Source organism: Lissotriton helveticus, chromosome 3_1 (assembly GCF_964261635.1).
Source record: "Lissotriton helveticus chromosome 3_1, aLisHel1.1, whole genome shotgun sequence".
NCBI lineage: Eukaryota > Metazoa > Chordata > Amphibia > Caudata > Salamandridae > Lissotriton > Lissotriton helveticus.
The window spans coordinates 1922134857-1922161067 of record NC_136061.1 but is presented as its reverse complement, the minus strand read 5'-3'; the positions used below and the strand labels follow the sequence as shown (position 1 = coordinate 1922161067).

The following is a 26211-nucleotide window of genomic DNA, read 5'->3' as shown; positions in this document are numbered from 1 at the left end:
AGCGTGAGTGGAAGCATTCCTACCAGGTAGTTTATTAGTGGGGTTATCATTTTAATGGATTCTACTCTTCCCCACCAGCTAATATATTTGGGGGACCAGGCGGTAAGTTTCTCTTTAACCTTTTTTAGGGTGGTGTTCTCATTGTTTTCTAAGGTGTCTCTGAGGTCCCTCCCGAAGTATAGACCTAGGTATTTAAGCAGCTTCCTTTGCCAGGCCAGACCTGAATCTCCCAGGACCTCTCTAGTTGTATGGACGTTCATAGGTTTACATTCAGACTTGTCTCTATTGAGTCTGTACCCCGAGACTTTTGCGTAAGTCTCAATGGTTTCCATTAGTGCCGCAATAGATTCTGTTGGTTTCTTAGTTATTATCAAGACGTCGTCCGCGTGTCATTCCGTGTGTTTCTATCCCCGCAATGTCAGGGTTGATCCTGATCATGCTGAGGAGTGGTTCTATTGCCAGTAGGAAGAGGGCTGGTAACAGTGGGCAGCCTTGTCTCGTTCCCCTCTCTAGTGCTAATTGCTCCGATGTTCCCCCAATGATTATCACTCTTGCTTTGGGTTTGTTGTATAGGGCCATCACCATCCCTCTGTCGGCCTCACCTAGTCCAAACTTCTTCATGCACTGCTCTAGGAATGGCCACGATACTCTGTCAAAGGCCTTTTCGGCGTCCAGTGCTATCATGACCGCTGGGTCTGTACTGTTGGCCGTGCAGTTGATCAGATGGCAAAGAAGTCTTGTGTTGTCCTGGGATAGTCTGTTCTTGATGTAGCCTACTTGAGAATTGTGTGTGAGGTGGGGGAGATAGTTATTCAGTCGGCTCGCTAGAATTTTAGCGTACATTTTGCAGTCCACATTAATCAGCGAGATTGGTCTGTAGTTTTGTGGGTGTTGTGGGTCTTTGCCATCTTTTGCTATAACTATAATGTTGGCCTCCGCCATGGTGTCTGTCATTTGTCCCCTCTGCACACAGTGTGTGAATACTTCTACCAGGTTTGGTTTCAGCTGTTGGAGGTAGAGTTTGTAGAAGCTCGCTGTGTACCCATCTGGCCCTGGTGCCTTATTGACCTTGAGGGACTCCACCGCTTTTTCAATCTCCGCCCCTGTTATCTTCTGATCTAGTTGCGACTTTTGGTGATGTGTTAGGGTGGGTAGGTCTAGCTTACTTAGTAGATCTGCCCCCCCGCCGTCTGCTAATAGGTTTTTGTCCGCCTTGTACAGATTGCTATAGAAGTCTTTGAATGTCTCCAAAATTTCTTTGTTGGCCGTGTGGGTCTTTTTCGTCCTGTCTGTGATTGTGGCTATGGAGTGCTGCCTCTGTTTAGCTTTTAGGTAAGACACCAGTGCTTTCCCTGCTTTGTTGGCTGTGCATAAGTTAATTGCTTTGTATTTATTTATCCACGTGCCTGCCCTCTCGCTCAGGATTCTGTTTAGTTCGTATTTCTTTTTTGTAAGGGCAGTCAACGTGTTTGCGTCTGCGAGATTTGCACAATGGCTCTCGAGGTCTTTGATCTTTTTATTCCTTTCTCTATTCATCTTGGCCTTGATGTTTAGAAACTTCCCTCTAAGGGTGGCTTCGAGGGCGTCCCACATGACGCCCTTGTCCACCTCTGCATTGTCATTGAAGGACAGGTATTCCTTAATCTCTTCCTCAATCTCTGCGGCATGTGTGGGGTTCTGCAGTATGTCATTGTTTAGTCTCCATCTAGGGCTTGGGCGTTCGTTGTGCCTGCCGCTGAGGGAGAGACTGATGTGTGCGTGGTCTGAGATTGTTATGGGTGCTATGTCTGTGTGGTCAATGAGGTGCGTGTGTGTGGCTGACATGAATATGTAGTCTATTCTGCTGTATGAGTTGTGGGGGTGTGAGTAGAAGGTGTATTCTCTCGCGTCTGGGTGTTGTAACCTCCAGGGATCTCTAAGGTGGAGCTTTGCGCATAGGTTTTGCAGGGTGCTCTGCTCTTGAGGTCTGTGGCTTTGCCTGGTTGGGTGTCTGTCGATGGCTTGGTCTAGTACCTCATTCATTTCTCCGGCTAGTAGTACCAGGTCATCGTGGGGTAATTTGTCTAATCTGCTCTCTATGTCAGTCCAGAACTCCTTGTATTCAGCGTTAGGTCCGTAGACATTGGCTATGTGTATGGTCTCATCCCCTTTTTTAAGGCTCGTTATCAGCAGCCTACCATCTGCATCACTGTGGCATCCATGTATGGCTAAGTTACTTTTCTTATGAATCAGTGTGATAACTTTTTACGTACTGCTGGTGAGCAGAAGGTGCCGCTTATCCAGCTCGCCCTGAGGCGCAGCACGTCTTCCTCCGAGAGTTTAGTCTCCTGAAGGACGTACACGTCCGCCCTGAGCTTTGCCAGGTATTCTAGTGTTTTCCTACGTTTGACGGGATGGTTAAGGCCTTTGACATTTAGGGACACTACCTTGATGTCTGAGTTCAGCTGGCTAGGTGACTGTGTTATTGTTGCCATGTATTTGAGTGTTCCCCGCGGTCTGGTTGTGTGTGTCCTGCCAGTCTGTGCCACCTCCTTTTATTTGTCCCTGGATTCAGCGTTCTAGGCCTATGCCCCCTGTTTTTGGGCCAAGTGGCTGCGCTGTCAGTACTGTCTCTGAGATGGGAGTGGTGTAAGGATAGAAAGTCTTGGGTAAGAAAAAGAAAAAAAAAGAGAAAATAGGCATAGAAATCAATAGTGGTGTACCACCGTACTCTTAGAGCCCCCCTCCCCTGCCCCCCACCTCCCCCCCTCCCCCCCGTGCTTCGTACTGTAGGCGTGCGACAGTGATGATCACCCCCTCCCCCCACCCCCGAGATTAGGCTTTGAAATAGTCCCGCTCGGCGAAATGTACAGTTATTCGGAGCCCCTTGATTGGTCCGATAGTCAGCAGCTATAATAATTGCTTTGCATATTCAACAAGCATTTGCAATGCAATAGGTCTCGCATTATGAAAGTTTGAGCTATTGGTCTTGTAAATGACAATATTTTTATTTATGTGTTGGTTTTGAAAATAGCTAAATTAATAGCTTTGTCATTTACAATGCCAATAGTTATAACTTTCGCAAATGTGACACCTATAGCATTTGTAATGCAACATTTGTATTTATGTGACTTAGATGTTTTGATATTACAAATAACAATGGCTTTTAATTTTTTTTAATACTTAATAAAAGTGATTGTAATTTATAATGGCAATAGCTTAAACTTTTGTAAATAATTTTGTGAAGATTATGTTCAGTGCATTTTATTGTAACGAAATCCAAGAACAGAAGTGAAATATTAGCATCTTTTTGTGACATTTGTAATAAAGCTTGAAACATTGAGAGAACATATTTGTGCTGTGGTGGTGCTGAGTGATGCTGTGGTGGTGCTGAATGGGGCTGTGGTGATGCTGAGTGATGCTGTGGTGGTGCTGAGTGGTGCTATGGTGGTGCTGTGGTGGTGCTGTGGTGGTGCTGAGTGATGCTGTGGTGGTGCTGAGTGATGCTGTGGTGGTTCTGAGTGATAATGTGGTGGTGCTGAGTGACTGTCACTCTGCACGCACTGTCACTCTGCACGCACTGTCACTCTGCACGCACTGTCACTCTGCACGCACTGTCACTCTGCACGCACACGCACTCTGCACTCACTGTCACTCTGCACGCACTGTCACTCTGCACGCACTGTCACTCTGCACGCACTGTCACTCTGCACTCACTGTCACTCTGCACTCACTGTCACTCTGCACTCACTGTCACTCTGCACTCACTGTCACTCTGCACGCACTGTCACTCTGCACGCACTGTCACTCTGCACGCACTCTGCACGCACTCTGCACTCACTGTCACTCTGCACGCACTCTGCACGCACTCTGCACTCACTGTCACTCTGCACGCACTCTGCACGCACTCTGCACGCACTCTGCACGCACTCTGCACGCACTCTGCACTCTCTGCACGCACTCTGCACTCTCTGCACTCACTGCACTCACTCTCACTCTGCACTCACTGTCACTCTGCATTCACTCTGCACTCACTGCACTCACTCTCACTCTGCACTCACTGTCACTCTGCATTCACTCTGCACTCACTGTCACTCTGCACGCACTCTGCACTCACTGTCACTCTGCACTCACTGTCACTCTGCACTCACTGTCACTCTGCACGCACTCTGCACTCACTGTCACTCTGCACTCACTCTGCACTCACTGTCACTCTGCACTCTGCACTCACTCTGCACTCACCGTCACTCTGCACTCACTCTGCACTCACCGTCACTCTGCACTCACTCTGCACTCACTGTCACTCTGCACTCACTGTCACTCTGCACTCACTGTCACTCTGCACGCACTGTCACTCTGCACGCACTGTCACTCTGCACTCACTCTGCACTCACTGTCACTCTGCACTCACTGTCACTCTGCACTCACTGTCACTCTGCACTCACTGTCACTCTGCACTCACTGTCACTCTGCACTCACTGTCACTCTGCACTCACTGTCACTCTGCACTCACTGTCACTCTGCACTCACTGTCACTCTGCACTCACTGTCACTCTGCACTCACTGTCACTCCGCACTCACTGTCACTCCGCACTCACTGTCACTCCGCACTCACTGTCACTCCGCACTCACTGTCACTCCGCACTCACTGTCACTCCGCACTCACTGTCACTCCGCACTCACTGTCACTCCGCACTCACTCTGCACTCACTCTGCACTCACTCTGCACTCACTGTCACTCTGCACGCACTCTGCACTCACTGTCACGCTGCACGCACTCTGCACTCACTGTCACTCTGCATGCACTCTGCACTCACTGTTTCTGCACTCACTGTCACTCTGCACTCACTGTCACTTTGCACTCACTGTCACTCTCCACACACTCTGCACTCACTGTCACTCTCCACTCACTCTGCACTCACTGTCACTCTGCACTCACTGTCACTCTGCACGCACTCTGCACGCACTCTGCACTCACTGTCACTCTGCACTCACTCTGCACTCACTGTCACTCTGCACTCACTGTCACTCTGCACTCACTGTCACTCTGCACTCACTGTCACTCTGCACTCACTGTCACTCTGCACTCACTGTCACTCTGCACTCACTGTCACTCTGCACTCACTGTCACTCTGCACTCACTGTCACTCTGCACTCACTCTGCACTCACTGTCACTCTGCACTCACTCTGCACTCACTGTCACTCTGCACTCACTGTCACTCTGCACGCACTCTGCACTCACTGTCACTCTGCACGCACTCTGCACTCACTGTTTCAGCACGCACTCTGCACTCACTGTCACTCTGCACTCACTTAAATAAACAAAAGAAATCCAACATCAGGGGGGAAAAGGGGAAGAGTGATCAATGGGTATTGAAGCACTCAGTGTTTGATAAAATACCCCTCACACACCAAGGGGCGAGGGGGTAAGGCGGTGATCAGAGTGTCCAGAAGGGAGTTTGTGCCCCTGTCCTGAAGAAGGAGCCTGTCTCCGAAACATGTCGACAACATAGCACACCAGAGACCACACACTGTACACAACACATAGCCAACCTGAAAGTGCTCCCGCGTATCCGTAGGTCGCAGCACGCCGCATCCCGATAGAGGGGTGCGAAGACCCCAATGATGAAGCATGACACCAAGGGGCCTTTTGGTGTGTGAGGGGTATTTTATCAAACACTGAGTGCTTCAATACCCATTGATCACTCTTCCCCTTTTCCCCCCTGATGTTGGATTTCTTTTGTTTATTTAAGTATCATAGTGGAGCGCAAATCCAACAATTAGCTCTACCTCCCTTTTTGGTTTAATCTATACTCTGCACTCACTGTCACTCTGCACTCACATTTCTATTATGATATAATGCGATTTTAAGTGATATAGTGCCGGCTCATACTATCGATTCAGTATATTATAAAGCGATGAATCCAACACTTTAGAATATTTCCGTTCCCCACGTGGCATGTCAAAAGCCTGGCATTTCTTGCCCACATCGATGCCGTGGCTGTCACAGCCTTCTGGGAAGCCGAACCTTTTGTTTCCCCGCCACAGAATGAGATCTGCATATTCAGTGGAATGCAGTCACATCACAGTTGCTGTTTTGGGGTGAGACGTGTTGCCAAACAGCTGCTGCTTTGTCTTGCTGTCTCAGAGGTCCCACGGGAGCGGGCCATTTTTCGGGTTGTGTTTTTTGGACACGCATGGGATACGCTGTGTAAAGGACGGATCTGAGGAGCGGCACGTACACGCGCAAAAATAAACAACATGGAGTGTAGGGGGTTTGGGAGTAGAGTGGGGGGTCGGTGTAAGTGGTGCTGGGTAATTAACATTGAGGGGGGTGCTAATAATGCAGGCTTTGAAGGGGACAAACGGAAACCAACAATCGCAAAAGTAGGAACTCTTCAGCAACACAAACCTCCCCAATACCCTCCTCAGGAAATAGAACGCTACTTAACATTTTGATGACCTGATCATTCTTACAGAGTGCAAGTATCCTTTTCTCTCACAATTACACTGTGATTACTATTCAACTGAATGATACTACTTTTATCAACCTCACAAGGGAGAATGGTTGAATCGGCTATGCTGAGATTCATACCAGTGGCCTACGTGCAACCCTATTATCTAGGAATCCAGTGTTTAATCCGGCAAATTATTTTACTGTGAATTTCTGCTACAAATATGATATCAATTCGTGGCACTACCGATATGAACTGCAATTCAACAGATGTTCTCTATTTTAAATGCACACTGCCTTCTGAGGCGTGCTTTAGGGACTAAATAAATGGAAGAAGATTCATACATGCGATTTTGGCCTCATTACTGAAAATATTGGGGGATGCAAAAAGACTAGCAGCGCACACGGCTATATAGCATAGGTGGTTACCATTTCCGGATGTTTACATTTTAGAGAGCGGTGTTGGCAACAATTAGAATTAACAATTGAAACCCAATAATTAACAAGCAGAACATGTGCCAGTTTACAAATAATACAATGTTCACAACTTCGCTTAAAAAGTGATTCTGTATACCTTCAGTTCTCATTCCCAAAAGAGCATCTAAAACTAAAGGTAGCAAATTTACTATCAGCTGTCCCGTCACCAGTGTACACAACGACTTCACACGCTGGCTTATACACTTGGATGTCCGCTATCCCGAAGTCCCGTACCTGAAACTGCTCGATGGTCTTGAGTGGCTCTGTGCAATTGGATAGGGTGTCTTTAAGATCGTCTCCGTTAGCTACACCCAGGTCCTGCAGCCCGGAAAACATTCTACGCCTCCGAAGGGCTCCAGCACCCGTCCCGGTCAATTCGCTTCCGAGGCTGCCCGTAAACCTTCTTTCAATGCACTGAGTTTAGATCGCCGCTCTCAAACAAGCGACTTCCGGTGTACACCAGACTAATTCTTCCCCTAACTCCTGATTCGAGCCCCAGGTTCCGGTTGTAGGTCTCCATAGGAAAGACTACGTTACATAAAATGAAAAGCCGTGTAATAGACGTGAACGAATCACGTAAATCTAAAGAACAAGTACATCTTTTAGGGCTGCCAACTTAATCTAATTACATTTTTTCCCCACTTCAGTGCCTGAATAAAGTAATTGAGAACTGAAAAGTGTTGCATTACCTTTGCAGACAGTTACATGTGGAGACTGCGTTATAACACCCAGTTCAGCAGTAGAATTCTCCTGCGACCAGGAAGTCAGGCAGGCCGGGGGCGGTACTGCGGGACACCTCTGTGACGTCATTCCCGGGCCGCGCTCTGATTGGCTGCTGGCCCGGGACCTGACGTGCAACCAGGAAGAGGAGCAGGCAGCAGGAAGTGGCGTGAGCATTGCGGCCCCGGGGCTCCCGTGACCAGGAAGGAGCCCTGGATACTGTTTCCCTTAAAGTCCCGGTCCCGAGATGGGGGACCGGGTGAAGACCCGCGGGGCGAAGCGGGCGCACTGAGGAGGCGGGGCTCCCATGTGGAGAGAGAGTCCCGCGTGATGTGGGGAGAGCCTGCAGCTGCGGAGGAAGGGAAGGAGCCTGGAGACCCGGGGAGCGCCTGCCAGACACCGGTGAGTGGAGCCGGGAGGAGAGGGGCTGGTGTGTGTGGAGTGGTCTCTGTGTATGCGTGTGTGTTTGCGTGTGTGTATGCAGTGTGTGTGTGCCTGTGTATGCCTGTGTATGTGCGCATGCGTGAGTGTAGAGTGTTTGCGCAAGGGAATGTGGACAGGAGAGGGGCACGGCGCCGTGCGCGCTCACGAGGTGAAAACTGAGCTACTCTGCGCTCGTGCACCCTTTCCTGTCCACATTCCCAGAAACGGATCACAATAGTTGTCGAAGCAGACTCTGCTATCAATGCTTAACGCATTGAAGCAGGTCGTGCTTCGACCTAAAAAGGATATACATCCCTGCACCCCTCGTCCGGGGGCAGGGGATGCTAGTCTTTTTCCCCTTGGGACTGTCTCTGGTATGGAGCACTCTTGAGGTCGGTCTGTTCGTTTACAGTGCTGAGGTAGGTATGTTGGCTGTGTGTGCGTGTGGCTTCCTCGTTCTCTCAGTGAGCAGCAGAAACAGTCTTGAGGTAGAGGAGTCTTCCTGAGTATTTCTTAGTTTAGAGTGTGGCACAGGGCCACGAGGTAGTGTCGGCTTGAGTTAAGCTAGTGGAGTTATTCGTGGTCATATGGCGCTGCTGTCCTCCTTGCCTTTGTCCGATGGGGCCCGTCTTTTTCCTGTGCCGGGGCTTTGGCTTTGGGCCTCCATTTCCTCCGTAGTGGGGCCTTGCAGATACTTCCTGAGTACCCCCGGGTCGTCGAACAGCGTGGTCCCCCTCCTGTCGGTGATTTTCATTCTCGACGGACCTGCGAAGCTGAAAGTTATGCCTTCTCTTCTCATCTTGTCTCTTAGGGCCAGAAAGCCCTTCCTGGTTTCCACTGTTAGCTTGGAGAAGTCCTGTGTAATTATGATTCTATTCCCGTTCCATGTCAAATTTTGGTTCTTCCTTGCGATGGCGTAAATTGCTTCTGTGTGGTGGCTGCGAAGCGGTTTGCAGATGATTGGACGCGGTCCTCGGCCATGCTGGGGTTTGTGGGTTGGTATTCTGTATGCCTTATCGACTTCAAACTGCCTGTCAAACTTAACTCCTGTTAGTTGTGGCAGTAGTGTTTCTAGTAGTGCCACGCAGGATCCGGCCCAGTCTTCCTCTCCTTCCGGGATTCCCAGAAGGCGTATGTTTCCCCTCCTAGTCCTGTCATCCTGCTCCGCCATCATTTTTTGGAGGTGGTCAGTAGTCTTTGCTACCTGTGCCAGGTCCCTGCGTGTTTGCCCGCTCTTATCCTCTAGGTTGCTGACCCTTTCTTCTGCTGCCGTCAGCCTATCGTTGGCTTTACTTTGATCTGCTGTTATGGCCGCCAATTCCAGCTGCATATTGTCTATTGTTTTCTTCGTGGCTTTAGCGAGCTCATTTCCTTCGGTTATTTTTTTAAGGAGTGTATCTAGAGTAGTTTCGCTGTTCTGATTGATCTTGAGCTTTGACGGGGATTCCAGCGTGTCTTTCCGCACCTTCTTGGTGTCGTTGGTGGGTTTGCCGTCTTGTCCTGCCATTTTTGTGACTCCTCTTCTGGCTAGATATGTATGGAGCCTGTCAACCCTTTGTTGTTTTGCGCCTGGTCCCTCAAGTCGGAACCTGTAGGGCTCTCTGATTGTCCTTGTCCTTGTCTTGGCTCCCGCCAGCGCCACTTGTGGGTGATGGTTCGCAGGTATTGCAGTGATCTAGGCCCCTTTTGGTCAGTGTGTTCGCCTTTTCTCCGACCTAGTGCGCCTGTTGTTTTGAGGGCCGCTCATTGGCAGCGATGTCGTTCCAGCATCTGGCCTTATTTAGTGCAGGATGGCGTCTATCTCTGAATGTTAGCCGCTGCTGTACTCTTCCCCTCTCGTGCCTTGGATGTGCCGCTGCTGTTTGGTGTCCTCCCCTTCCCCCAAGGGGCAGGTGAGGTCTTAAGGCTGTAGGCGTTGTGAAGCCGATTGTTTGGTGACTGTCCCCCCCCCCCCGATGTATGGCCTCCAACTTTGTCTTGTTTTTTGGGGTCTTCTCCTCCCTATGACGTTGCTGCGTGTGAGGCTCCTGAGTGGCGCAAGATGGCCGCTCGCGTTGTACTTAGGTTTCGTTTTCGTTCAGGCGTGCTCGATTCTTGCCGTGAGGGTGATCGCTCGCCTCCCGTTTTGTGTCGACGCCCCAGAACCGTTCCTTTCCCTCGCGCTGCCTTCCGTTGGTCAGTCTTGGGCGCGGTCTTTTCGTTGCTGCGTATCGCGCACTTGGTTGTGATCGGCAGTCGGCAGTGTTGTGTTGTGAATGAGAGGAGGGGTGGGGCTGGGCCCAAGATGGCCGCTATCGCTATCAGCCTACGTAGATTTCAGTTTCGGTTTTGTTCAATTTAGTTCACTTGCCCTCTTATATAGTTCCTTTTTATCTGCTGCCGCTATTTTGGCCGAGGTGCGCACCGCTTATTGTTATGCTGCCCGCTGCCCGCTCCCTCATTCCTTACTCTCTGTGTAGTGTGCTCCGGGGCTTCCGTTGCTTTCCGTTGATTTGCGATTCACTCACGTGCGGCCATCTTGGACTTCTCCTCCCAGCTTTACTCTGTGTTCCGATAATTATTGATTTCTCCTTCAGCTGGTTCTTTGTCTTGAACCCACTTCGCTCAAACTATGCTCCGTGTCTTCACACATCAGCTCCTTCTCTTTTTTCCTGCTTCCTCTGCCTGCAGGATACTTTGCTCGCCGTTATTTCTCTCGGGGTGGCGGAGGTAATGGACTCAGGCACCCGTCCTCATCACCGTCCAAGCCACGCTCCCCCTTTTAGCTCTATTTTAAAAGCCTCATACAAAATGCAGACAAGGGACTTATTTTTCCATATGCCAGGAATATTAATTAGTTACTTTTGGCTGTAGTCTGGAGGTCATTCTGACTGGACTCTGTTTTAGATCAGAGGCCTAAATATGACAACATGAGTGAGTGTGTGTGTGTTAATTTCAGGATTTATTTAAGCCTGTGCAAAGTGCTTCCTCAAAAGAGAACTGTTTGGACCGAATGTGGTAACTTCATGTTAATACTGTTTAATGTTAAAAAATGAGACCTACACAAATCCGCATTCTGAACGCGAACCAGCTACACACATAAATGTATAACGCCGCCGCGCCTCAGGGATGGCGGCACATGGGCTGTGTAATCCAGAAAATACTACATACATGAGAAATGGTGGCGGCCGGCCCCAGAGGTTGTAGGCCAGAAGCTGTGTACTTTTTACAAGTGGTAAATAAAGGTATTTTTTTTTTTTTTTTAAAAGAGAACTGTTTGAGCTTCATTCTAAACTAGGCCATGCTCGAGCCTAAGCAAAATGTACAAAATTGACAACTTTTTCTCTGTGCAGCAAGATTGCTTTTTCTAGCATGTTGAGGTTATATATCCTTTTTGCTGATTTTCTATGTTGTTCATTGTAATTGCAATCCTTAGAGGAACTTTTCTACAAGATAATTGCCTCAGGTCTGTTTAAGGGCCTAGGCCCTGTTATGCCCAAACACGTGGCTTTAATCTGCCTGCAAGAGGAGGGCCTGCTAGGTGTATGGAAGAAGGGCATGGATTTTTGTATGGGCATATGCCCACAAAAACATCCCAAAATTTGACAATGGTGGGCCCACTACCGAGTTTTGATCCTGGAGCCCAACACCTCCGTTGACAGGTAATTAGACACCAAATTCTGTCTATATGACCTGGACACACGAAATTCTTCTCAATTCAAGAATTCGGCGGAGTTTAGAATGTGGGCTGGGTGGGCACAGGGAGCACTGCTGAGACAAAGCGCACTCTGTTATATTGTTGTACTGTATTTTTCTTTCCTTATCAGCAAACATTGGTAATAATGTCATGTCATTATTTGAATGTCTACCTGTACCTTTGGCTATACTTTGGCAGAAAATCTAATAAAAAAAGAATATAAAAAAAGGCAAACAAAAATACGACGATCCCGCAAGACTCTGAGGAATCTGGAAAAAAGAAAAATATAATGGTGGTGGGCGCATTTAATTACTTTATATCCCTGGGGCTGATTTCATATGGGGGGGGCTGCATAGCCCCCCTTCCCAAGCCACCACCCGTGCTTCGAGAGTTCTGGGGGAACACACCCCTTTGTGCGAAATTTAAGAAAATGGGCAGGGGGTCCACGTGGCTATCTTCCCGAGCCTCTAAAGCCCTTATGGAGCCTACCTCCAGGGCCAATTCCTTTAAGGGAGGGGGGCCATGTGGCACCCCACCCAGTGCCATAATAGCTCCAGGGACCCCATCCCCAAGGGCTGGTCTACAGGCTATAACGGACATAGTGGTTTTCCTGCCCGCAGCAGCGCGGGCAGGGAAACCAGTGTCTGTTCTCACTTGGAAGGAGAATTTATAAATCTCTCGCCAAGCAGGAGCAAACAGCAAATCCACTCCCAGCAGTTGGGAGCTTCAAAAATGCTCGCTCCTGCTGGGAGTGGACTTTAGATCTGTTTCCCTGCCTGCATCAACAGATCTAAATATTGCTCCCTGCGGGAAGGAGCAATGCCAGCTCCCTCTGGATGTAGGAGCTGTCTGGGGGCGCGGGGGCCTTGGGGCTTACTCGTGGCCCCCAACAACACTATGGTGGGTGCTCTGTGGCATGGGGTCCCCAGGGCCGTGCCCTATAGCCAACCCCCTACTGCGAAGGCTCATGTAGCGTGGGGTTGGCTGTGTGGGGGGTGTTGGTTGCAGGGCCTAGCCACAGGCCAGGCCCTGCAGCCAACCCTCTGCCGCAACCCTCTGTCGCACACAGACAAAGTATGTATAATAGCAGTAAAGATGCTTCATATTATTATAAGCTATTTTGAACTTACTTTCCTAGCTCTAATGGTATACCCATTTGAAGAGTGATGTGTTCAATAGAAACTTGGATGAGGTCATCAGTGAGGTCATCAATGAGGCAATTTGAGGGTCATCAATGATGTCAAAGAACAAGTCATGAGTAATGTCATTTGTGAGGTCATAAGCAGTGCATGGCGGGGGAGCAAGTTCTAGCTAGCGCTGTAAACTATAACTGGATGTTCTGTGTTTAGTTCAAAACGTTTCTGTTATCACAGATATTCACCTAACTATAATGTTACTTTAACCTTTTATTTTTTTAGTAAAAAAAAGAGAATGAGAACATATATATATATATATATATATATTCATTCTTCAGTGAAGATATGTTTTTTCAGTGAATTTATATTTTCACTGAAGAAAACAGTTACAGGGACATTATAGTTAGGTTCAGATTTTACACACACAAAAGCATTGAAATTCAACAGTTATAGTTACCAGAGTTAACTATACCTTATGCTCCCCGGCAATGCACAGTTATAATCTCACATATTAAATTACCCATAACATGGTTTGCACACAAACATTACCACACAGACACTCAAAGTTGCATGTGCTTAAACTGGATAAATAAAAATATAGTGCACAGTATGAGAACCTTCAGTGGAGGCCCATGGACACACTCACCCGTGGACAGGGCTTCTTCTCGCGTCTCATCATCGGCCGGCTGGGCGATATTCCAGGAGGTCATGGGAAGCCTGGCAATCTCCTCCACTGAGGTCAACTTCACCATGTCCATGTGGTTGCTCCGTGGACGATACCGTGGGATGAAGCACTCTTTGCCGCACCTGAACAGGTCACGGATGATCTCTCCTGTCTGCACTTCATCCGGCATACTGAGATAGATGGCAACCCGTTCAGACTCTCTGTACCTACTATGCGAAAAGAGCTGTAAGGGAAAAAGAAGTGCAGTGTTACAGACCATCAACACCTGGTCAACAAGAGAGTTCTCCATTCTGGACGGTCATCAAGGGAAGTCCTTGTTCAGAGCAAGAACTGCCCAGGAGATTATTACATACTTGCATGGAGGGAAAGGGATTGTCAACCACAGAGATCACTTTGTCAGAGCACTGAAAGATGGAGGAGATCACCACCTAGACAGCTAACAGCCCTCGACTGTGCAGCAAGGTGACCTTGGGGAGTTGATTGCTTACTGTTTTGAACAGAGATGTAGAGAACAGACGCCACAAAATAGGGACCTAGCAAGCTGGCTTCAAACTTTTTAGTAGGGAACTCATCCTTGTGTACTTACTTTGAACCAATGTGCATAGGATAAAAACTGAATATCTGCCAGCAAATTCAGCTTGTGAGTACTTATTTCGAACTGAGGATCTAACTTTATGTGAACAAACTATCAGTACCCGGGACTGCAGGGGTCTGAGACTGCATGAAAGGCCCCTGCAAATGTGTCCCACGGAGAGACAGCCGAATGAGAGGGACCCATCTCCATATCGGAAGCAAGGGCTCCGAGGCTTCATGAACTGTTTGAGGTGGGTGGAGAACAAGACAAGACAAATGCACAGAAAGTTAGCAATTCTAAAACGCTTTGATCCTTAAAGCTTAATATTGTTGTATAAATTATAGAAAATTGGTGGACTCTTTCTTTTGGTATTACAAAGAGTGAGGATGGGGTTGAAGATTGTTGAAAATGTGAGAACGGAAAGCACGAGTTGATGTAGAGCCACGAAGCGTGTGAGTGTGTGAATGGGATGTAGGTGTAGGATAGACGATATAGGTTAGGTAAATTTACTGGCAGCTTATTAGTGAGAATGGAGTTAAAAAAGTGGATTTGAATTAAAAGCACTTGGACAGGAAGTCATTATGTGGCTGAGCACGAAACGGTGAGAGGGGTTATGAAAAACGGTGGAGAGAACAGATTTGTGCGTAGTGGGATGAAGGGATGAGAAGATAGCAAGAGGTGGTCAGCGAGTCAGTCTTGTAAGTGCAGTGGAGAAAACTACATATAAGTTCAAGAAAACTAAGCAAAGATGTGTTTCAGTTTTTAGATATACAAGATAAATTTGCTTTATATTTAAAATGATTGCAACAGTATCCCAATTTTCTACTTGTATGGAATCGGGTGCTCCGCAAATTGTGGACTGTCACCTAAGCATGTTGGCTTCAAAGCCACTGCCTCCTGAAGCAAAAAGTCTACACAAGTAGTTGGAAAGGTTCCAAGAATCTGTGCAGGTGAGCGAAGCATCCTTAGCCATGCCCACGCCTCACTGTCCATTACAGTAGCCCCCTTATAAAACACACTAGAACTAAATAAAGGTCACAATAGAGTACTTTCGCAACACTCACCAGCTCACCAATTTCAGACCCTCTTGCTTTTGTTCTGTATACTCGCATCCCCAATATTACTCAGTTCCTACTCACACAACACCACCATCCAGGATCCATAAATACTGACAAAGCCTACATCTCCCAAGCCACCTGAGACATCCCGGCAGAAGAGAAAGACCTCCCCTGATCCAAACAGTGCAGTCAGCACGGTGTGTGGCTACTGGGCGCAAACGCCATGGGCAGTGGAATGGGCCAGGCACATTTTCCATGTGCCTCCCCCTCACCAGACCTAATGTAATGCTTTTCAGCTCCATTCGATGGTTGCCCTGCGCTCTGCGGCTTGCTGAACGGTGATGTGAATTCCAGCTGCGGTTGTACTTGCTTTAATATGGAGATACTATTATGGCGAAGTTTCACGTAGGTGCTGAGAAGCAGAGCAAGAATGAAAGGCTCTGCCACACTGGGGAACCTCATAAGGCCGGACAGGATGTACCCTCATGCACACTGTGAACGTGAGCGGTGTAGAGCTGCCAGGAAGGAACCAGCGTTGTGTTGCATCGTGCCCGTGAAGGAGTGGCATGCGACAGAGGATGTGCGTAGCAATTAGCTCAATAAACATCTGTTGCCAAAAGACTTACTGTGGACAATAGCAATACTTACAGTGTGCTTTAAGTCAGACCATCGCTTTTTACTGGTTGACTTTCTTGTCAATCTCATTTGTTTGCTTTTTATTCATAAGCTTTCCTTCATCTTCTTGCCCCTCCCCTGGAGCATAGCTTTCCGGCCATCCTTTTGATTGCCTGACTTGTATCCTTCCATTGCCTACGTTCAAGACACCATTTTTAGGTTTCGCCCTGGGCGTTGGCAACTGCGTAGCAGTTGCCCCGCCCACGGCGAAATCTCATGATTCTACATAGGGGCTTTGGTTCCGCCTCAGTCTCTCATTGGCTAGCTCCATAAATGGAGGCTAGCCATTGGGAGACAGATGCTGTCAATCACGTTTTCTTGTGAAAACGCGATTCGGGGGCGTTTCTCGGTGTTTTTTAAGTCCCGCCCCTTTGTCCTGGGCCGCGCTGTCATTGGCTGCCGGCCCGGGACACCCCGTGACGTCATTCCCCGGGCCGCGCTGTGATTGGCTGGCCGGCCCGGGATCTGACCTGTTTCTTTGTGTTTTGAGTCTCGGCACGTCCTAGGTGAGGCACTTGTTCCAGCGTGTTGCGTAGTCCGAAGACATCGCACGTGCGTCGGTCCGAGTCTCTCTTAGGCTGACTGAAGATGCGGTGTCTGGTTAGCGAGGCTCTGAGGGAGCGAGTTGCAGAAGAGTGTACGGTCGTCCTCGGAAGAAGTAACGCGAGGCGCTTTCAGCACCGCGAGACACCGAGCGGCGCTCCGCTGGCACCTCGACGGTGGAGCGAGAGCGAAGGACCGAGGCTGTGGATCAGTGTTTTCTGACTTAACGTTTTGGACTCGATTCATTCAGGTGGGATGCTCGTCTCCTGGCAGGGCTGACGCAGCCTTTCTTCCTTCCAGGATCAGACCGCGATCGCAATTGAGAGTGAAACTCGAGTATGTTTATCAGGCGCATGTGGACTAACTGGTTGGTGTGCTTGTTACGGAATTGGTAATTCTGAGAATCGCTCCTTTTGTTGAACTTAATGTGTATGCATTTCTTCGTGCTTCCAACTTGCTCCCTCTGTCGGAAGACCCAACGACCATGAGCATGCGAACGGGCTTTACTACGCCAAAATTGTACAGTTTATAGGATGTCGGCGAGTAGAATTTAGAAGCCCAGTCGGGTCCATAATAAGTCCTTCACCAACCATATCATTTCACACAGAGTGGCGCGAGTAAAGAAGCCGGGAGAGATATGTGTTATCGGACAGAAACACTGGATCACTCAAACAATGTTCGGGTTTTTATCTGAAGCGCGGGTCACGGAGTTTGTTTTACGGCTCTGCTCTGGAAAATGTGCCATGGTAGAGATAGCTTGGTGAACTGCGCTTATCCCTGCGTTCGTCTTCCAACTACAAGTTCTCAGCCTAAATATCCATTTCAAGCACGCCTCTGACGATTGCATCAGTGTCGGTATAGTTGAAGTGATTCTGCAGAGGAGCCAGAAAATGCCTAGCACAGGATTCTTTTTAGTTAGCGCTTGTATCTGTTCTTTGCATGCTTGATGCAGTTTCAAGGGAAGTTTTCCCCAAAGGCAATGTCTCACCTTCACTGCTTGTGTGGCTTGGGGAGGGCCGTGTAGATCCCCCTTGGTCACTTTATTGCGACACTGTGGTTAATAGTGGATGCACAATACCAAGAATAGTTTATTACTAGGAATACGCAATATCACTGGTTATCTGCTTACTGCGCACAGCATAAGTACATCTTTGTACATGATGATTCTAATACTGTTGTGCCATCAGAATTGGTGATCAAGGAAACATTAGCTCAATTTATTTGCAGAAGTACATGTTATGTGCAATACAAAGTCTTGATTTCATGGACTTATTTCTCGCTAATCTCATTTGTTACTTGCATATCTGGGAACTACAGAGCATCTTCTGTTTGCTCAAAAAGCACGACTCTACTTTTCCGCCACATGTTTTGGGTAGGAGACCTTTTTTCTTCTGTAAAGGTCTGGTTTATTAACGCATGGTAGAAACTCGTAATCTCTAGAGCAGTTAAATAGGCATGCTTACGTGCACTTTGCAAATAGGTGGCAGCTACAGGAAGGATCCTGCAGTTATAAATGTAAGATATTTATACTAACTCCATTCCTCTGCTTTTGATCGACTTCACGTAATTGGGGCTGTCCTTTGCTAAAAGAAAAGAATGTCTAAGTCCCCCAGTTAAACATTAAAACCTTTTCAGAAATGTAGATGTGCTATTAAAAAAAAAAAACACGAACAATCCAGCATCACTACACAGCTACCAGCAGCATCATAGCCATTCAGTTTTCTCATCTGTTATTGAGCCAATTCGGGTAGGGGTGCATTGTGTTGGGCACTATTAATAAGCAAGAACAACCTTCTTTGGAAAAAACAAACTAGTAATGGTACAGACAGCTTATCACGTATCACCGCATGAAACTGGCACGCAGTTCTGTTTTTATTAATGTGCTAACAAACCTGTAAACCTATTTTCCTTCTCAATACCATCATCACATAAAAAAACTGCGTACAGTAAGGACTGAAAGAATCAGTCTAGTGTCGCATGTTTTGTTTCCAACCGTTTCATGTACTGTAATTTAAGTACAGCAACGATAACGTAGGCTTTCGTATGGTCTTCGTAAGGAAATTCTGCACTGGAAGAGTTCAGTTTCTTTACATCCTTTAGTTTTGACTGCATAAAGACTTAACTGATGTTATTCGTAAATGTTAAAGATCGTGACCACCTCATATAAACGTCATGTTGCTAGCGGTTGTACCTTCTGTTATAGAGACCATGCACTTTTGTATCCGCAGCAGGAGTCTGATAGCCTTTATTTAGCTCTGTATTTCAATAAATGAGCTATAATGTTTTGTTTTTTTAAACTTATGCATCAGCTAACCACTTACTGTCAAACCTTGTTCGGTCTAATTTTGCCTTTTATTTGACATCAGTTTCTTTTCATTTGACTAAAAAAAAAAATCCTTTATTTTCATTTTTGGGATAAACATTTGAATCAATAGGCCATTGGTACATGCTCTTAAGCAGTGCAGTATCCTGCTGTTCTTAGCTGTCTAAAGGACTCAGACTCCACTTTAAGGCCATTTTACGGATTGTTTTTGCTCCTTGTGGTATGCATGTACTGATATTGTGAGTTTTAAGTTGCTTGTCGTCCTACGCGCTTAACACTTAGCTATCCATATGGACTGGCAGCAATCTGCTTTGTGATTGGGATCTCCAGGACATATTTCAGGATATTTCCATCATCGTATCCTTTTGGGTGACTGGCCGTAATCAAGGGCCCTGATTTTAAAGTGGACTAAAATGTGGCATTTGATCTTCTGTACTTAAGAAATTTTGAAGCGCTTGTAATAGTAACTAAAACTGCTACTGTTAATGACCTGTTCTGTTTCATGTTAACCCAGTTGACAATAGGATTAATTGTTCCCAATTTTCGAGGGGAACACATTTCATTATACTTAGTGTGAAATCTATTCAAGAATACCTAAACCGTCAGTTCTTTCCATTTCCTTTAATCACACCATCAGGTCATTGCTGGTTCCTTCTCTCTGACACATTGAAGCAACATCTGTCTGTACCTCTTCTGTGTAAATATATTTCTACACTTGCATATTCTACTTTTTGGGACACGTGTATATTGTCACTACTCTGGAAGAGATATACTTCCTTCAAATAGCACACTGCTAAAAGCATTTTGGGAGCAGATTCTACCACATATGCAAGTATTGTTTGACAGTCATCCCATCTTGGTCCAGGACCTCTTATTGAACTACAGACTTTGGCAAAGACTTTCTGGCTGCTGGTCAGAGTTTAACATTTGGACTAACTAACCTTCCAAGACAACCTTTTCTTCGACAAAGGTCACTTTCTTCATTCCCCTAAGATAACCACCCATGAGGCCAACCTATCCTCTACAGATCTTAGTGCAAGGTTAGAGAAACATCTACCTCAAGTTTTCAAAATCGCTGTCTCCACAGTTTTCTCATCTTAAGTTTAGCTTCTTAATATTCACACCGTGTCCATTAACAGAGACTTAAACACTACACTCGAGGATAGCAGTGCCAAAACAAGCACAAGAAAAGTAACCTAAACCTCATCAAAAATACGGTTGTCAACGCTCCGTCATAAAAATCCCTCCTTATACACCCTAGTAGCGATGGAATTTTCACATCTTTTTCTTTGGGGCATTCACCACCGATTATGGTTTTAAATGCCGTATGTGCAGGAGTTCTCTTTTTTTTCCCCTTGGTCTTATTCCAGCTTGAGTCTTTACCTGTTGTACTAATTAGCTCATCCCACATCTTTGATCGTCCAATCGTACAGACTGCGGCTTAACACTGAATATGTCAAATATGCAGTGGTTACTTCCGGGGGGGAAAACTTGATGGGGCTGATTCTGCAGAATCCCACCCTATTTCAAACCTCTATCAGTACAGTATTGTAACATTTACCCTACATGCACAGAAATGGAGTGAGAAATCCCAGCTTTTGAGCTTCTATCTACTAGTTTACTTTTAGAATGGGACACAGGATTACCTTTGCACTGCTTGTCAACCATAAATGCTCAATTGAAGATCTTAATTAAATCACAGGGTTGCCTCGAGAGATTCTGCAACAGGGCTGGAAGCTCCTGAGCACAGCAGCTCAACCGAGAAGCCGCAGAGGTAGGACAGATTGCAACATTAGCATGTCTGGGGGGTTGGAATCTTTATTAGACTTTTATTACCTTACTCTAGTGAAGTTTTTCAGTGCTTCTTTCACATTAACCTAAAATTGTACTATAGCAAACAAGGTTTAATTTTGGAATTTCACTCTCGTTTCCGTGTCAAAATGGCTCACCCGTCTATATTAGAATAATTATTTTACATGTTTTGTCCCGTCACTCAAAGACAAAGGCCACAAGGCTCCAGTGAGTAGACCTGATAAGCACAAACTTGCGTAAATACGTGACCTATTGCATTGAAAATGCAATAGGTCTCGCATTTGCGAGAGATTAAGCTATTGCCATTGTAAATGACAATGCCATTTATTTATCTGTTTTCAAACCCAACACATAAATAAAAAGTTTGTCATTTACAATGCCAATAGCTCAAACTTTTGCAAAGGCGAAACCGTTGCATTGTAAATGCTTGTTTTCTTTTGCTTTTAGCACTCTATTGGAGTACATTTTTTGTGCTCTCTCCCCATGTACTACTTCTGTCTTCGCACACCTCCCCTGTGTTCTCCGCCCCACACCTCATTCCTTTGTTTCACCCACATATATTTACTAGGCTCTTTTAAGGTCTCGCCTGCGTTGCAGCGCATGCGCTGCATCGCCTTGGCGAGATCTATTGTCGTTGCTTTTGTGTCCGGCTACTCTGGAAGCGAGGTTGGTGTCCGCCCTGTCTCCCTTAGGCCCCGTCCACCCTGACTGGATAATTTGCTCAGACGTGTGCCTGCTTATGAAAAAGCATTCTCAGCATTCGTTGTTTGCATTTTTAGACAATAACATGCATCTCTCCCAGTCTCCTGCTCGGCGTGCCTGGCCGGACAGGAGATGTGCACGCATACGGTGTGCGCGCATGGCACGCTTTCACTTTCTTTCGCATTGTATTGCATCCCGAGCCTCACGTCTTTTGATCACGGAACGCGCGCATGGTGCACTTTCACTTTCTTGTAGACACAGATTCCCGTTCGCCCCTCGCTCGCTCCCTCCCCCCCGTCCCCACCCCTTCTTTCTCCATTGTGCTGGTGCTGGTCTTTTCTTTACGAGGGAAACAAAACATTCAGGAAGGAAACGTGCTGATGTGCAATCAGCCTCTTGTGTGTACCCAGCTCCAGGCGGCTGAGGATGAACTCTGCAATGAGAGCGGCGAGGCTCGAATCTCTGCACGTCACAGACGACCTCTGGGAAGAGGACAGGCGAGGACACAACCAGGTAGGTTCGTCGGCGTGCAAAATGGCACAGATGGTGGAGGCGAGGGGAGGTAGACAGAGGGACAGACATCTCTTAAGGGAAAGAGGGGGTGAGACATCGCATCCATTTCACAAGGCTGAACAGAGTTACTTTTCGTGTTAGAGAGCAGTGAGAGTAATGGGCCATGCGTGTCAATACTTTGTAGAAACAAGTTTGTTTAAAGGTCACTAACAGCAGCTTCAGCCGTGCTCTCGGGGGTTTGTGGTATTTTCTTCATGGACTAACTGTTCGAAGCCCTGGGCTCCTTGTCTAGGACAGCACTGGTAGGCGTTTCCCCGGTGCCCACCATTCCCCTGCTCCCTAGGGTGCATAAGTAATAACTCCCTATCCATTGATCAGTCTTTATGTCTGTCATGTTTCGGTGCGCCTCATCATGCTGCATGGAGCTGCAGACTTCCGCCAATGGCTGACATCGCTTTGAGTGATGTCACTGCCGCTCTGCCCTTTCAGAAGCACCACATCCTCACACACAATGTAATTCCCAACAGTGCCAGGAACTACATCCACCCGCCTGCTGGCACTAGGCCCCCCAAACCCAAGCTTCATTCGAGCTTTGGAACAAATAAACAATACAGAAAGGTTATATACAATGGGTGGTGTAATACTTGTATGGAACAATAGTTCCAAGGAGTGTGGAAGGGATGGGGAACGTCAGGCCTCAAGCTCTCAGAGCTATAAAGACACCCGTATCCGGGTGTTTGTGGGGGCGGACGGGTTGCCATTGAGAGAAAGTCGCGGTTCGTGCATCGGTGCGCCCAGTCCGGCCCTCTGATGAGACAGTGGGTCAGTGTTACCGTATGTGTCCTCAGCGCTATGGACGCACTTTACTGATGCTGAAACTCTCTGCATGGGTTCTTACCCCCTAATTTACAGGTACTACTAGAACGTTTAGGCGCCTCGAAGTACTGGAGTCCCTGGCTCACCTCAGATGCAAGTGAACATAAAACAAAAAAAAAACGGCTTTATTCTGGAACGGCTGCTGGCGTTTTGTTATCCCAAGGCTGCTTGGTATCAAGTGTCCCTCCAGCTGCCTGTTGGCACTGCCCCCCCCCCCCCAAACCCAAGCTTCGTTCGAACTTTGCAAATATGTACGCTAGTGGCACCGTATAGACTCTTGTGGGGCCCTAGAACCTCCCTCTGCGACTAAAGAGCGGGCTTCTGGGAATGAAGGGGCCCTTCTCGTCGACAAAGGGTCCGACCTGTGGCGTAACATTAGCCCCCGCGGTGTTGGCGGAGGGGAGCTCTAGGGTCCGAGAGATGCGATGCGAAGACACCTCCAGTGGATGCAGGGACTGGGGTCCTTCTGATAATGCAAGGACCGGGGGCACCTCCGGTGATATAGGTACTGAGGTCCTTTCGGTGATATAGTGACTGGGATCCTTCCGCTGATGCAGGGACTAAGGACACTCTGCAGTGAAGGGCCAGGGTTTTCTGTGCGGGGGTTGGGGGGCCAGCACCCGTCCGGTGCCACTGGGCTGTGAAGTGCCTATGGATGACATTAAACGTGTGCAGGACTGGAGAGAGGAGGGGGTGGCGCAGATGGTCATGGGTCACTGTAAGCCGATGGGGCGGCGTTGTCCATGAGGTACGGTACTAGTGATTACATTAAACGTGTGCAGGACGGAGGAAGGGGGTGCAGAGAGTCACTGTGAGCCGATGGGCTGGCGGTGTCCACGGGGTACCTAAGGATGACATTAAACTTATGCGGGGCGCAGTAGGGTCACAGGTCAAGGTGAGCCGATGAGGCGGCATGGTCCATTGGGTACTAGGCGAGGGAGGCTCTTTTCAGACTTCTTCGGTACTCATTCAAGACGCTCTGTAGGTGTAAGTATTGGGGGATCCCCCAACAGCCCCAGGAGTGAAGGAATGGAGCTGCAAGGAGGGGAGCACGGGTTCCGCACAGCTGGCTACTGTGCTGAAACAGATCCGGGGGGGGGGGCAGTGCATACAGACACATGGAATCTTACATTCTTGGCTAGGGAGTAGGTTTCAGTTACATGGAGTCTGTGTGTATGTGAAGAAGGGGTGAGTGCCGAAGAGCCATCCCAGGGAGTATACGTTAAATGGAAAGGATTTGGTGTAATGCCCAGAGGTGCTGACTTAGGAACTGGGGAACCAGGTCCGAGTCTCGTCATTGGCTCAGCATCCTGTGATTCTGGGCAAATCTCGTAATCTCTGTGCCTACCAAAAAAAGTATCTGTAATGAAATAGTTCTCGCATTTACGTGAGTTTAAGCTGTTGGCTTTGTAAATGGCAATGCCTTTTATTTATGTTTTAAAAACCACAACATTAAAAAAAGGCATTATTATATACAACACCAATAGCTCAAACTTGTTTAAATGCGAGACCTATTGCATTGCAAATGCTTGTTATTTAATGGTCAGGACGTCCCTGGCACTTAGCCAATTTGTCTCCAATGAGAGACATGCTCTGGTGATAGCATCGTTGTCTAAACAGACCATAAATCCTTGGTTCATGAATGCAACCTTTACACATGCATCCTCTGACGGCGCCATATCCCTAGTCAGATGAATTTGGTTTTCTTCTGTAATGCACAGAACCCAACAAAGTTCAAACACTTCTGTGATTTCGTTTAGGCTGACAGTCGAATTTGCAAGTATCACTTGTTTTTCACCAGTCTGCTCTTTTGCTAGTAATATCACAGTAGTTATTAGAGCTGCAGAAGTCTGTGTGTGTGACATGTTGCTAGGAATGTTTCCACGGCATATAATCGATTTATTTACAGCTCTATTATGGGCTGCTCCTTCCAGCCACCTTGCAGCTCTGATTTTCTGTGCACGCAAAGGTGCCCTTTCGCTTGCCTTTCATGGAGGACTTTCTTGCGCAGCACTTTCATGCAGAATATAGACTGAAATCCGTGGGGCCCAGAGGCCTGCAGGCTTTAATTCAATTTGCATTCCACCGACGTACATTGAATATCAGATGTGATAGATGCCTCTATGCCATGTCCCAAGGACACGGCCCCATTGTTGGTCACAGTAAGGTTGCATGGCAGCTTGCAGGGTTTTTGTTTTGCGTGTTACTCTTTGAAAGAGGGAACACAATTCAGGAACGAGACCTTCGACATTCCTGCCAGCTTCAAAATGTGATGCGCTCTTCAACTGAGTTACTGTTCAATCCGCAGGGCAGCCCAAAACCTCTTAGTAGGATTAACTGCTGGCCTACAGTTTGTGGAGGTGAGAAATCGTGATACAACTCCGCATTCTTGCGTCAGACCACCTGCACATTTATTTATTTTTAACTCAAGTGGATGTGTGTACTGGATGGCACTTTAGTCTTTCTTTATTATGCTCTAAAGCTACCATTGGAGGCTGTAGGCTGGATCAGCTGTGACAGTGGCAAAGCCCGCTGTAAAAGTGGAGATGGGGCAAGCAATGCCAGCTGCAGCTTCTGAAGGAAGATGTTGTCCTCTGCCACATGATTTTCCACAAATTAAGCAATGGTATCACCCCACACAAAATATAAAGCATGCAGTTGTGGCAGTTGTTGCACTGTGGCACAGCTTTGCATGACACATTCACAAGAGGGCTTTATTGCAGTGTAACCAAATAGTTCCCAGGAGGCACAGGTTCAGGACTGATCTGCGTATGGGCAGGTCTAGACTGGGGTGGCATGGTGAGCAAAAGAATTATGGATTTAACCCAGATCTCTTGACTGGGGATGAATGTTTTGATTTGTTCGGCATTCCGTCTATCAATTGTGTCTTTTGCTTTCCTGCCCTAAGTGCGCTGGGTATGCCCAGACGTGGGTCCCAGGCTCACTGTGCCAATGGAATCAAGCTATCCTGGCTGATGGGGGGTGAAACCCCAAAATCAGTCCTAGGATGCTTGTTTCCAGTCCATGGAGGACCTGCTTGGCAATTCGGGCTGTACTGTTCCCATGAGGCACAGGTTCAAGACTGATTTGTATATGGCCAGGTCTAAACTGAGGTGGCATGGTGAGTATGGGCGGATTTTGCGGATTGGCAATCCGCGAACTTGCGTATTTACGGATTCGCAATCCGCGAAGATCCGCGAACTCTAGCGGATTTGCGGATTTTTCCGTTTTTTGTGTTGGCGCGTGTTCGCGCCGATTTTGGGACAAGTTCGCAATTGCGAACTTACTTTTCGGCTTGCAACGGCCGCGACTATGTTGTTTCTACGTCTGGTTTATCATCACAGGTTCACAGCACCCTCTGTTTCACCACTGCCACCCTCTGGGACACCCATGCCACCCTCTAGTACATCCTCACTGGCACCTATTAGGTTTATTTATCACTGTAGATTATGGTGGTTGAAAAAAGCAAGCACACCTGCCCTTCTTCAACTGCCATCAATTAATTTGTGTTTCATTAATGTGTCAGTAATTTTGAAAGTTCCAGTCTGGCTGGCACCTGCTTCCTTCCTTATCTGTAATTTGCT

At 47.5% G+C, this 26211-nt stretch overlaps 1 protein-coding gene across 3 annotated transcripts in view; it reads right to left on the bottom strand.

Annotated features, from left to right (window-relative positions):
• Positions 1-26211, bottom strand: part of MTHFS (methenyltetrahydrofolate synthetase) — a 138277-nt gene that overhangs the window by 62803 nt on the left and 49263 nt on the right. For all 3 annotated transcript variants that reach the window (XM_078684061.1, XM_078684063.1, XM_078684062.1), the window contains exon 2: positions 13513-13774. In XM_078684061.1, the coding sequence (XP_078540187.1) occupies positions 13513-13774 (262 nt within the window). The remainder of the gene's footprint in view (positions 1-13512; positions 13775-26211) is intronic.